Raw genomic sequence first — 13,119 nt, 5'->3', positions numbered from 1 at the left:
AGCCCACAGATTTTAAAAAGTACAGACGAGTAAGTGCACCATAGATCTCATTTGCCCACTGTACAGCATTTGGTTTGTATTTCTCTAAAACAAAACAACACTGCACTGCTCTGTGTCACAGATAACAGGCACAAGGTAGCTGAATTCTCTTCTATTTAAAGACATATTCAGATACGTAGAAGTCATAAACTATGAAAAACCCACTCTTTTTTTTTTTTTTTTTTTTTACAAAAATACATCTAACAGTTTGGTAAAAGAGACTAGACTGGATTGTGACAGTGGAGGAGAAACCCAAGAAAGAATCACATCAGACCTACTGTGGTTCGTGGCAGAGCAAAAGCAGTGAATGAAATGCTTTTCTAAAGTGATCCGACTGTGCAAAGAAAAAGAAATGTTGAGCAGACATGTAAAATGTATACACATGGAAACAAGTGGAAAGTCTGAAAATGCAGCAATATTATAATCAGTCTAATTCAGCCTAAAACTGATTGGAGAAGCACCAACTGAAGACAATAAGAGAAGCTCATATACTGTTTAATTGCAATGCACTACAGTCAGAGTGAAAGTGCTACCTCAGAAGATGTTTGATATCAAGTACCTTAAATCTTAACACACCAAGATTTCTGATTGGATCAGACCATTATTTCAAGAATGAGTTAGTAAACAGCGATCACTGAAACAGTCCAGTGCTTGAATGAGGAGTAATGTTTAGGTATAAAGACTGCAGCGGAATCCAAAAAGCCTGGTGAATTCAGAACTTCCAGCAACTCCTTCAGCAATGACTTCAGATTCAGATGTCTTATTTCAAGATAAGCTGGTGCTCAAGAAAGTCAGAACTGTGTAAAAATCAGTGTCCTTAGTGTTCTAAGACACAAAGACGAATTTACTTCTCAACAGTTCACATTTAGTCATTTATATTACAGAAGGCAGGACTCAGCTAAGAAAGACAGGAGACATGAACCAAAGATCTCAAATATTCCATCAATTATTTTTTTTTCAAACAGTGCTTACTGTGTGACTTTTCTGATCTAAAGACAGAGACATTTCTATGCACTACTGATAGTCATAGTTTATTTCTAGTTAAGAACGTACTGAGAATCTCCTCTGAACACACTGCAACAGCTCTACTGCAGCTCCAATATAAAACTGGAGAAAAAAATAGACAATAAAATGATAGTGACGCTTGTGACCTTAGCTTTAATAGAGATATTACAGGTTTTAGTAAGATAATTTACAGTTATCTTTAGATAGTTTTAGTAAAGATATCTGCAAGAAGTTCCTTCCTACTCTACAAACTTTAACTACTCACTGTACCTATAAATATTAATATCAAGTACTAAAGCAGAAGTTGTGCTTCTGAATGAAACAAAGCACACACACTGAAAGCCTCTGTAAGCCAGTTGTCCAATGGTCTCACATATCTATATATTCCCAAGATATAAGGCTTGACACATCTTGTTCCAAAATGCTTCAGTCCTAGTGGTGGTGGTAGTTTGGTTTGGTTTTGGGGGAGGGTTGTTTTTTTAAACTGTTTGTATTACTAATGTATCTCATTTCATTTCAGACCCATTTGCAATGGAAATATGAAATAGTATGGATTTTGGAAGACTGCCTCCAGCCAAGCTCATTGCCCACAGCTGCCCGGTCAGCTCTTCTGTCAGAAGTTAACTACCTTCACACAGGCACATTGGCAACCATTTCTGCCTGCCTGCACCTCATCTCCCCTGGTTCATAATCCATCATCTCCACTTAAACTCATCTTCAGCTTACATTTAGCTCCCTGTAAAGTGCCTTTTGAGAAGGCCAAATGGTTAAAAGCACACATTAGAGAAAGCCTATCATCTTTCAGCCTCCTCCTATGGGGTCTAAACTAAGCTCTGGATGATCTGGAAATGTAGAGGTCTGGGAATGGAAACAGATTACATTTTTCATGAAGTGCCATAAAGCAAGGTCAAAACAAAAGAGCAACGAGGGATCAAAATTCTGTATTTAATTCCAACACACAAACACAAACAACAAAAATAACCACCAACTTTCAAATATGCAGCTCGTCTGACACTAAGATTATGGCAAAGAGAACGATGCTGACTCATCCCAACAGGTTTGGAAGTACTTACTTCAGAAAGTCAGTCCCAAAATGCACTTCACAAGAAAAAGCACCTTGAATAGTCATCATTCCGTTAAGTAAAATTATTGAGTTATAGAGCATGTTACCCACTGTTAAATCCTCTGCTACTTCTCGTTAGGTAAACTACTAACTTTCAAAATGTATGCAAGCCATAGATTAAATCAGATGCTAACACATTTCATCATGAAGATATGCGTGTTTCACAGAATACACACTGAAATTTCACCTCAGCAACAAGGATATTTCAGCCATGCCTCAGACTGACCTGTAACAACTCCAACTCTGTAAAACTATCCAGCGGAAGAATTGGAAATAATACAAGGAATAAGATTACAGCAGAGGAAGCTGTTTTAAGTAACACTATTGGATATACAGGGTGTTGCAGGACAAGCAGCTTGTTCTCCATTTAACAAAACACTTACTTTCATTACTGTGGATCCTTTCACATCTATGTTAATGTTATGACTGAGATTCCCAATGGTATTTGTTCCTCTCCTACATTTCTCTGATTTTTACAATGATAGTTATAGTATTTAAAATACTACTGTTGTGACAGTTATACGTTGTACAACAAAAGAAAATAACTGTACCTGAAAGGTATGCAACTTTTTCCTTTAAAATTGGCAAAACTTCCATAGCCTTCATTTCATCATTTTTGCGAAACCCTGAAAAACATCAATATGAGGTAATTAGTCAGAAATTCACAGACTAGCTACTACATTTAATGAAAGTATGGTATAACATTTACCTTTGGAAAACAATCTCAATGTTAAAATGTAAGAATTAAGATAATCATATAATTAAGAGGCAAAAAAAAACCAAACCAAAACTGTAGACTTTTAACATTTAACAATAAACAAGTCGTAGCTTTACTAGCTTAACGCAAACCATGGTATGCTAGCAAGGCTCAGTAAAAGACAAAACACTGTCATCAGCCATTTTCATCAGTTAAAGTATCACCTGGGTCCTGACTTTAGACATTCCAACTCCAACTTTGGCTTTCTGCTTGAGCACAGAAGCAATATCAAGTTAATAAGAGTAGGCACCTTTACAGCAAGTTTTCCATCCTCTTAAAAAACAAACAAACAAAAAGCCTAATACAACATCACTGCTCCTTACAGTGTCTTGTAACAGAAGGTACACTATGCCTTGTTAATTCTACATGCACACAAGTTTTAAATAGTCCCTAGGGTGAGTGATTACAGTCAATTTTGCAAAGCCATAGATTACCAACTAGTGATCCTCTTCCATTACATTTCTGTGGCCAGATTCTAAATTTTTCCTTTAAACAACAACAACAAATCATCTTTGAAGATGCTATCTACTTTGGAATACAATAAGCTTCTTAATTATTGATAGTTTCTGGCAGTTACTACAAGAGCGAGATCAGGTACGCATATGCCATTCTTTTCTAAAATGTATTGCTATTCCTTTTTAGAGAGGGCACAAGCTCTTTTGAAATGTGAGTAAAGAAGCATGATAGTCCTGTGGAAGACTGCAGACTGCCAACCACCAGGCTTTTTTAAGAAATGCATTAGAGAAACATCAGTCAGAAATATCAGGCATGTAGGACACAGCATGTCCCCCTTTTCACTGCAACTGTTCAGTTGCGATACTGGGATATAACCTCCCATCAATAGCACACAGAACAACGCTGAACAAATCTCACTGGCTAGTTCCCTGTTTGATTCCCTGTGAACACAGCACAACCAAACCCACACTGGGCAGGAGCTCAGAGTGGCTGACCAGCAGCACAACATTCCCTCATGCAGCACAGTGCCGGCAGCAGCACCAGGCCCACCATGGCTGAGGCAGATGGGGATCTGCCACCTGCCAGTCCCAAAAGCTCCTCAGGGCTGCAGATGCGTTACTTACAGAGCACTTGTTATGGGTTAGCAATTGTTTACTGAAACTGCCTACCGTTTTATTACAGCTACGTCCACATTTAGTAGGAACTAAAGACATAACCAAGTGTTTAACAGAATCTTCGGCTTAAACAACTCAATCTAAAAAGACAGCAAATATCTTTTTTCACCATGAAATACTTGGGCCTCAGTTGACTGCTAGGGCATTCAGGCACACTTTCAGAGCTGAATGCCTGCTGTGCTGTGCTTTCAGCTGCCCTCTGTAAGCTTAATGCTGATATAGCCTGCCCAGCTTTCCTATGAACTGTGGCAATTTCTTTTCTTCACAGCAAATTTTCAGGTGTAGAAAACACTTCCTACTCACCTACAAAGCATTCAGCAAATAGTGCTGTGCTTGCTGTCCATCGTAGCTCAGAATTACCCTGCCTGCTCCTTCCAGCCCCCACCCTGCTTGCAGCACCTCAGATTGTGCTCAGCTTGCTCTGCCTGGAGCATGTCCATTTCTGTGGGCACAAAGGGGAACCTCCAGAAGAGCAGCCTGGTGACTGTGGCAGTGCCTAGCTCCAGGTCTGTGCATCCCTGTAGCTCACTGCTTTGGATTACCACTCCTGCTGCTCTGAATAGATTATTTAAATTCCAGTTCAGCAGCATTAAAGCTTAAAAGAAAAAGCTGTGGGGATTACAATCGATGGAGGAAAACAAGGAGCAAGGAGGATGAATGAGGCAATAAAGTACCGTATTTTGAGTGTCTGGGATTCACCACTATAGGCTATGGGAGGTGATGTCATCCAACCTGGGAGATGACATCATCCTCTCCGTCCCCGCGGCGGACAAAGGCTGCAGCAGTGGGCATGCTGCTGTCCTCACAGGCACACTGGATGCATTTATTGTTCCCTTCACCATGCGGTAAATCCAATGCGTTTTTTCCCTCTGAATGTGGATTTTAATAATAAATCCTATCTGTGTGTCTTTCAAAGACACTTCACTGAACAGGAACACCACCCTTTCATCACCCACCGAAGGAACGCTCGGTTATGGCTCCACACTCTGAACAGCAGCTGCCATACACATCACACAAGACACTCCTCTAACTGCCTGCTGGGAAGAAGGAGCTTAAATCATGCTAATTAATATGCGACGTGAGTAAATGAAGGAGTACATGGTCAAGCAGCCTGCTTCCATTTAGGAAATGCTTCTCCCCCAGGAAGAGTTCACTATCACAGATTCCCAGAGCTCCGTGAACACAGCCTCCCACCGGAGCAGTGCCACCACCCAGCGCTTACTGAGGCATTGCATCACACAGCAGAGGTCCCCAGGCACTGAGGTATGGCAAGGAACTCAGATCCACAGTAACTATAGCTCGATGCCCTGCATGGTAGTTCACACACGTGAGAGAAATGCTGCCCCAGCATAAGGTGGAGCTGCCCTTCAGATACAGTACCTCTGTTGAATCATCTTGCGCTGCAGGATATCCACACAAGTTAAGGCTACAGATAAAACAGTTGCATGTGCATCTTTTAAGCTAACAGATCAACTACAGAACATAATTAATTACAGTTTCCCCAAAGATGAATTATTGCTGCTGGAACATGGAAGTCTCTTTTGCACTTCTAGGTGCCTTCACCAATGCTCTGTTGAGGCAAACTGGAATCACACAAACTCACTATGCAAGGGCATAACTCAGTTTTGTAAGAACTATCTTGCTAAAACAGCAAAAAAAAAAAATCGGAAACTGAGGCTAAGAGCAGCATCTCTTTGTGAAGAGACTGAACAAGTGCTCATCCATTGCTGCCTCACTTACAAAGCTGACTCAAAACTTGTTTGAAACATGGCATAAAAAGCTTTCTGAAAAGACAAACAAGTTAAAAAGGAACACTCATCCTGAACTTGCACATTTACGAACACAATTACTTTTCACCTTTAAATCTTTTTACAATCACAAACAAACAAAAAAAAAAAGCCAAGAGATTCATCACAGAAGACACACCAGTGCTTTCAGCTCTCTTCTGATTCCAGGAGAATGACTCCATGTCATTTGACTCACCACAGAATACACCAACAGCAAAAGTGCCCCCTCCACTGGGCTGCGCCCTACAGCACCACCCTTCTCACCCCTGCCTCTTTGTGACAGAAATCAAATCCTAAACCAGAGAAACCTCATTCAGGAGTTACTTACAGCACAGCATTCCCTTCATTCCGACTCAGGGTCCTGTTCCAATAAGAATCTTTTCAAAATCCATGAGCTATGCCAGCTTGCACGGGAAGGAAACACCATAGCCTTAGGGACAGAGATGGTAGGGATGCAGAGCTACTACAGTGACACTACAACTCCAGTGACTGGGGGAGCTCATGGTAATCAGACTAACCTATATTAGTTCTAAGTGAAGTATTTGCTACAAAGAAAAATAAAACTTCCACAGAAAAAGAGACCATTTCCTAATCAAAAAGCATTTCCTACATTTTGTTCTGCACAACTTGTATCCACTGCCCCTTTGTGTTAATGAACTTTCTTTTTGGATTAGAGAGGCTCACAACTGTTGCCAGTTGATATTTAAGAAGGCAGCTCCAAGACGCTGCATTTCTTCTGTTTTATGGCATGAAGAATATTAACTATGAGATTCTGAAATCTGAACTATTCTTCCCTGCAATTGTAAAGTCATCATAGCTACATCTCATAAGAAATTGTTTTCAAGTTTATTAAAAAGACAAATAAAACAGAAGACAGAATAAGGAAGCTGCAAATGTACTAAAATTAAATCATTGTTAGACTGATGTGTTCAGGCTTCACTGTTTGCCTTTTTTCTTCCCTTATACCTCAAGCTGATGACATGAATCTTAACTCCTTGAAACCTATAGTTTCCTTTAGGTCTGAGTATCAGTTAACAACTGTATATGATAAACGTCAGCTACAAGTTTGTTTATGCATTACTTCCCATGTCTTCCAAGTGTCCAGAAAGAGCAAACAGCAGGTTCTTACTTTGCTCCGTAGAGGTTTTCAAAATAGGGCAATGGGCCAGTTTCTACAGATTGCTATAGCCTATGGAAAATACGAAACCTGAATAGATTCGCAGGCAGCACAGTGAAACCCTTCACATCTTTATGCTGAAGTTATGAAACAGCAGAGATTAAAGCAGTAGAACCATTCGATTCTTTCTTTTCTTCAGTAAGATCTGGAAAAATGCTTGCTGAGCTCTCCACCAGGTTCCTGGGAATACAGATGGACCCAGACTGCTGAGGAACGCGTGAGAAAGAACTTTCAGAAAGCAGAAAATGGCAAAAACAGTGCTAGTGAAAGGGATACAAAAGGTAACTAATGCTAATGCATGTACGGCATTACTGACAGCTTTTTTTGATTTTAACTTGGAATTTTAAGTGCCAAATTCAATTTTATGATAGGCTTAACTATAAATTCATACTTTTGTACTCAAGTACAGCATTCATAGAGCAATCAGAGCTGTCAATTCACCAACTGCACTGTTATAGCTTCCTGATATAGACATCGCCTGTGTTCATTTCTGCTCAGCAATCTCACACCATCTTTCACGCTGCAAGAAAACAACAAAATTCAGTGAAATGATAGCAAAGAATGCAGCTCTGCTCTCCACTCTTCGTGAGCTCCCAGATGACTGGTTACAACAGGTATTATGGTAACCCAGCACTAACTTTTAGGAATGGCTGTTATTGCATCTTTAGAACAGACATATTTCCTTCTAGGAAAAAAAAAAAAGAAAAAAGAAAAAAGAGGAAAGAAAAAAAAAGAGGAACTCAATCAGATGGTTTTTTGTGGATTTTTTTTATCCTTTTTTTTGTTTGTTTTAATGACATACAGTACCTTCAGTCAACATTACTAATGTGGGCATTTACCTTTTGCTCATTCAGACTTCCTCTTGGGCCAGACTGTAAAGCCTACAGGCATTTACAACAAGGATACCAAGAAACCTATCCTTAATATGACACAGTTCCAACTGCATGACATGAGCATCCTTTGGTCCCTTACAACTCTGGTCAGGCTGAAGACTGAGCCTACCAGAAGACCTTCAAATTCTTGGTATCATCCCAGCAGCTCATAGAAAAGTTTCTTCTCTTCCTGTGTTGCTCTGCAACCCCTGCACTCTCCATACATGCTGCACAGAAGCACACCATGTTGGTACAGCGTTGGTATGCAGAGATACATGCTGCCAGCTGGGGCCTCACAGAAGCGAACAGCTTAGAAACTGCCTTCAAGGAAGGCAATTGGACTTATTAGACTGTAATGTGCTGACTGTACACCATGGTCAGTTGTTTTTTTTTTTTGCTAAAACTCATTTCTCAGTGTTTGTAGCTGTTCAGCACTTTGTCATGACACCAAGACATCTCTCCTGGATGTGATTTGTCACTGAGAGAGCAATGGTTATGAAATTGTCATATTTATACAGAGAGGTGTCAGATGCCACATGCGTGGAGACACCCAAGGTTAGACTGGAGGAGCTCTGAGCTATCTGACCTAGCTGTAGGTGTTTCTGTTCATTGCAGGGGAGTTGGACTAGATAGCCTTTAAAGGTTCCCTCTAACTCAAATGATTCTATGACCCTATATGGAAGTGGTGGAGTCACAGTCCCTGGAGGCGTTCAAGAAGCATGGAAATGTGGCACAGAGGGACATGATTTAGTAGGCATGGTGGGGGTGGGTTGGCAGCTGGACTAGATGATCATAGAGGTCTCTTCCAGCCTATGATTCTACAAATACTCATTTTTCAATTAGAACTAAACCAAGACTCAAAACCTGACCTGTTTTCCTCCTTTAAAGCAAAGGGACTTGTGCATTTCAGTGCTTCTGTTCCCTGTGGGTATTCATCCTGCTCCTGCTGTCCCACCAGCGCTGCTTCTACTGACAGCTGCTACTGACATGCAGCTCCAGAGGCCCACACCGTCACAGCACCCAGTCTCCTGGTCCAACTCCCTGCTTTAACAGCAGCATTACTTATGTTTCAGTTTGAAACACAGCTCAAGTGAAAAGCGGTAGCTCCTACATCGTGCTCAGCAACAGCTGGAGCCCAGCACGTTAGTTCTTGGCTCTCGTTCCAAACCACCATCTGGAGAAACTTCTTTCCCCACTGTAACTGGTGGAGGCTACGGCAAGGGCAGTACAAATCCGCAGGCTAAGATAGCACAGACAGGAGGAACTGCTTCCATCAACCCTGAAATCAGCCAAAATACCAGAGCCATGCTGCGTGTTCTTCAGAATATCTTACTTACAGAGGCTTAGTCGTAGAAACTGGAATAGTTTACGTTTATATCTGCAGACGTTAGCACTCAAACGCCGGCTTGCTGTCTGTGTTCGTCCCCCCCCGCACAGGCGCTACTCATTCCGTCACCGCGCAGCCGCAGTGCCGCTCCATACGCCCGCGGGTAACAAAGGCCGCTCATCCCGCACCCCCTGCCCGCTCCTGGGAGAGCTCCCTTCTACAGTGCTGGTTCCCTCTTCACAAAACTCTATAAACGTGATTTTCCTGGATGAGTTCTGTGAGCCAACAGAAGGAGCTAGCATTCTGACTGTACTAACAAGCAGCGCTGCACTTTGGCACGCATAGGAACGCATGACTTCAAAAGCCTGCACGACTTCAGCAGCCAACAATGCATTTTGAAAGCAGAAGGTAACGTTTTAACAATGTCTCTTTCCTCGTGTGTTCAGTTTCAAAGATACACAAATTGTCATGGAAACTCTAAAACCAATTAGCAATTCTATGTCACCTAGAATGCACAGTTGGAAAAGCTAACCTTTGTAAAACAGATCAGCAGCACAATAGGAAATTAGGCTTCTCCAGCTGCAAATATATGTTACATACATATATATATATAATTATTTATTAAATGAGAGGCACTCTGTTCTGAAGTGCTTTTGGTATAAAGCCACTTTTGTTGCAGACAAGTCATGCAGCTGCATTCTTTGCTTCTGAGCTCTGGTACCCTGACAGGAGAGTTTGGAAACTTGCATGGAATATTCTACCATTAAAGACCAAACAAACAAAATCTGAGACATCAAGTCACACACAGGCTTACCTCACCTTTTGAGCCTTTCTAGTCATTGACTACTTGAACACTGGACAGCATGCAGCCCAAGACACTTGGCTTTTTCAAAGTGTTTGAACAGACAGCAGGTGGAACATGGAAAATGGCACTGAGTCCAATGTTGTGTTACTGAGCATTCAGTTAAAAGACTGCAAGACTTGGACTGCAACTTCTCTATTAAAAAAAAAAAACAACAAACACTTCCCTGAAAACTTCAATAGCTGATACATCACAGATGCCTTCCTTCATGCTTTCCTAACCAAGTGTATAATGCCAGCCATCTCCTAGCTTATTTGAATACCAAAGACACTGCCAGTCAATCCTTAATGCACACAGTTTTCCTGTTACATTTTACCTCCGCTGTCCCTGCTAATGACAGGTCAGTTCATTAGCACTACTTCAACTACAAGAATAATAAAAGGAGATGGAGCATTTTACCTGCTGTCTACCTCTCCACAAACTGTATCCTTTTCAGTAGTTGCTACTCCTTTTCAGTACTTGCTTAACAGAACTTGTCGTGTACATACATCAGCTTGAGATTTCTGGAGACATGCAGCAGATGCTTTGACTCAGTGTACTTACATTCTGATGAGGAACAGAAACAATGCTTACACCATGGGTGTCCAACCTCTTGGCCTGCCTGGGTTGCATTTAGTGAATAGAAATTATCTTGAGCCACACATACCGTTGCTCTGAAAGTAATGCCTCCTACTTATTTCCATAAAAGCTAGAATGAATACAAAGAGCACAGTAACACCATTTGATGTAGCAAAATCTCAGTTGCAAAATGCTATTTTTCAACATAGTCACCACCATTAGCTATGTATTTTCTCCAGTGAAGAACAAGAGCCTCCATGCTGTGCTCAAAACAATCTGCACCAGCAGAAGTGATCACTGCCACTGCTGAACCACACCAACCACTGCCTCACTTAGTTCACATCCACTGTTTTATCTTCATAGACATTCAGGAAGCACTGGTGAATGTCAGTGGGTGCAACTTTTTTCCACGTGGTGGATTTTAGTGATACATTTCTGCTTCATGCGCACATCCATGTCAGATGCCATTTTGCCAGACTGCCCCCTCTGCTGCCATCTGTCACACAACAACAAAATGTAACAGAGTATTGGTGGAAAGGTTCACCTATACCACCAGCATCCACCTCAGACATCATGGGCCAAAACAATAAAACAGAAGGCAGTATGTTTAAAGCAGCCTTTGTTAAAATGTACAACATTGTTAATATTTAAGTAGCAAAACATTTAAATTTTTAATATTTTTCTTAAAATGTTAAAGAGAGGAATAAAAACAAAGCTAGTGAGATATTTCACTTCATTTTGTTTGTTTTTGTGAAACGAAAGTATCAGTGGCAGTGGTTCCAATTCTTAGTGAGGTTTCAAGCCATTCAGAGACTTTCTGATGAAATGTTACTCTTCCTGTACTTCATCCTTGAAAACAGTTGTTCACAAACAGATATACTGCCAAAAAGCAATGACTTGAGTAAGGAATGACTGTGAAGTGTGAGTATTTCACTGTGCTAAGATATGGATTATGAAAGTCTTCACCAGCAAGGGCTCTAGCTGCACCACCCAAGCTGCAGAAATCAAAGCTAGTAACTGGGAGAAAGAAGATAAGCCCACTGCAAGTAAATATCAGGTTCGAGACCACCTAAAGAACATGAAGGCACACAAGTCCATGGGACATGATGAGATCCATTCATGGATTCTGAGGGAACAGGCTAATGAAGCTACCAAGCTGCTATCCATTGTATCTGAAAGGTCACGCCAGTGTGGTGAAGATCCCACTAAGTGGAAAAAAGGAAACATAACCCCCATTTTCAAGAAGGAAAGAAAAAAAAAAAAGAAAAAAAAAGAAAAAAAAAGATCCAGGGAACTATAGCCAGTCAGTCTCACATCTGTGCCTGACAACTTCATGGAGCAGATCTACCTGAAGGCCCTACTAAGGCTCATGGAAAACAGTAACCAACATGGCTTTACCAAGGCCAAGTCATATCTGACAAATTTGGTGGTCTTTTATGATGGAATTACAGCCTCAGTGGATACAGGAAGAGCAACTGGACTTGTGCAAAGCATTAGACACCATCCCACATGACATATTGGTTGTCAAATTAGAGAAAAATAGATCTGATGGACAGACCAATTGCTGGATAAGCGATTGTCTGGATGGTCGCACTCAAAGTTGCAGTCAATGGCTTAACGTCCAAGTGGACAAGTGGTGATCCTCAGAGATCGGTGCTGGGACCAGCTCTATTTGAAATCTTTGTCAATGACATGGACAGTGGGATCGAGTACACCCTTAGCAAGTTTGCAGATGTCACCAAGCTGAGTGAGGCAGTTGGCTCCCTGGAGTGTACTTGAAGCCCAGAATGCCAACCGTACCCTGGACTGCATCAAAAGAAGCATAACCAGCAGGTCCAGGGAGATTTTTCCCCTCTACTCTGCTCTCATGAGACCCCACCTGGAATACTGCATGCAGTTCTGGGGCCCCAAACACAAGGACATCAAGCTGTTGAAGATGGTGCATAGGAGGGCCATGAAGATGAGCAGAAGGCTGGAGAGCCTTGCTTATGGGGACAGGTTGAGAAAGTTGGGGCTTTTCAGTCTGCAGAAAAGAAGATCCAGAGCAGTCTTTATAGGTGATTTATAGCAGTCTTCCAGTTTCTGAAGTGGGCCTACGTGAAAGCTTGGGAGGGACTTCTTAGAAGGCCACATAATGACAGAATGAGGGGAAATGGCTTTAAACTGGAAGAGGGTACATTTAGACTAGATACAAGTAAGAAAATTTGTACTGAAGGTGGTGAGACAATGGAACAGGTTTCCCAGAGAGGCTGTAGAGGCCCCATCTATGGAGATGTTCAAGACCAGGCTGGATGGGGAATTGAGCAACATGTCTAGAGGGAGGTTGTGTCCCTGTCTATATCATGGGCACTGGAATTAGATGATCTTAAATGTTCCTTCCAACTCAAACCATGTTATGACTCTATCAAAGAATGGTAAAGAGACAATCAAATTTTTAAATTGAGTATCTGGTTGCAACTCTATACACTCCATTTGAAAATTT

General features: G+C 41.4%; 1 protein-coding gene across 3 annotated transcripts in view; it reads right to left on the bottom strand.

Annotated features, from left to right (window-relative positions):
* TRIO (trio Rho guanine nucleotide exchange factor) overlaps window positions 1–13,119 on the bottom strand; it is a 230,644-nt gene that overhangs the window by 166,558 nt on the left and 50,967 nt on the right. For all 3 annotated transcript variants that reach the window (XM_065752445.1, XM_065752448.1, XM_065752446.1), the window contains exon 2: window positions 2,719–2,793. In XM_065752445.1, the coding sequence (XP_065608517.1) occupies window positions 2,719–2,793 (75 nt within the window). The remainder of the gene's footprint in view (window positions 1–2,718; window positions 2,794–13,119) is intronic.

The sequence above is a fragment of the Cyrtonyx montezumae genome, unplaced genomic scaffold (genome assembly GCF_038088225.1).
Source record: "Cyrtonyx montezumae isolate F1298 unplaced genomic scaffold, pur_monq_1.0 scaffold_8, whole genome shotgun sequence".
NCBI lineage: Eukaryota > Metazoa > Chordata > Aves > Galliformes > Odontophoridae > Cyrtonyx > Cyrtonyx montezumae.
The sequence above is the reverse complement of the archived record's forward strand: the minus strand, read 5'-3'. Positions and strand labels throughout refer to the sequence as shown.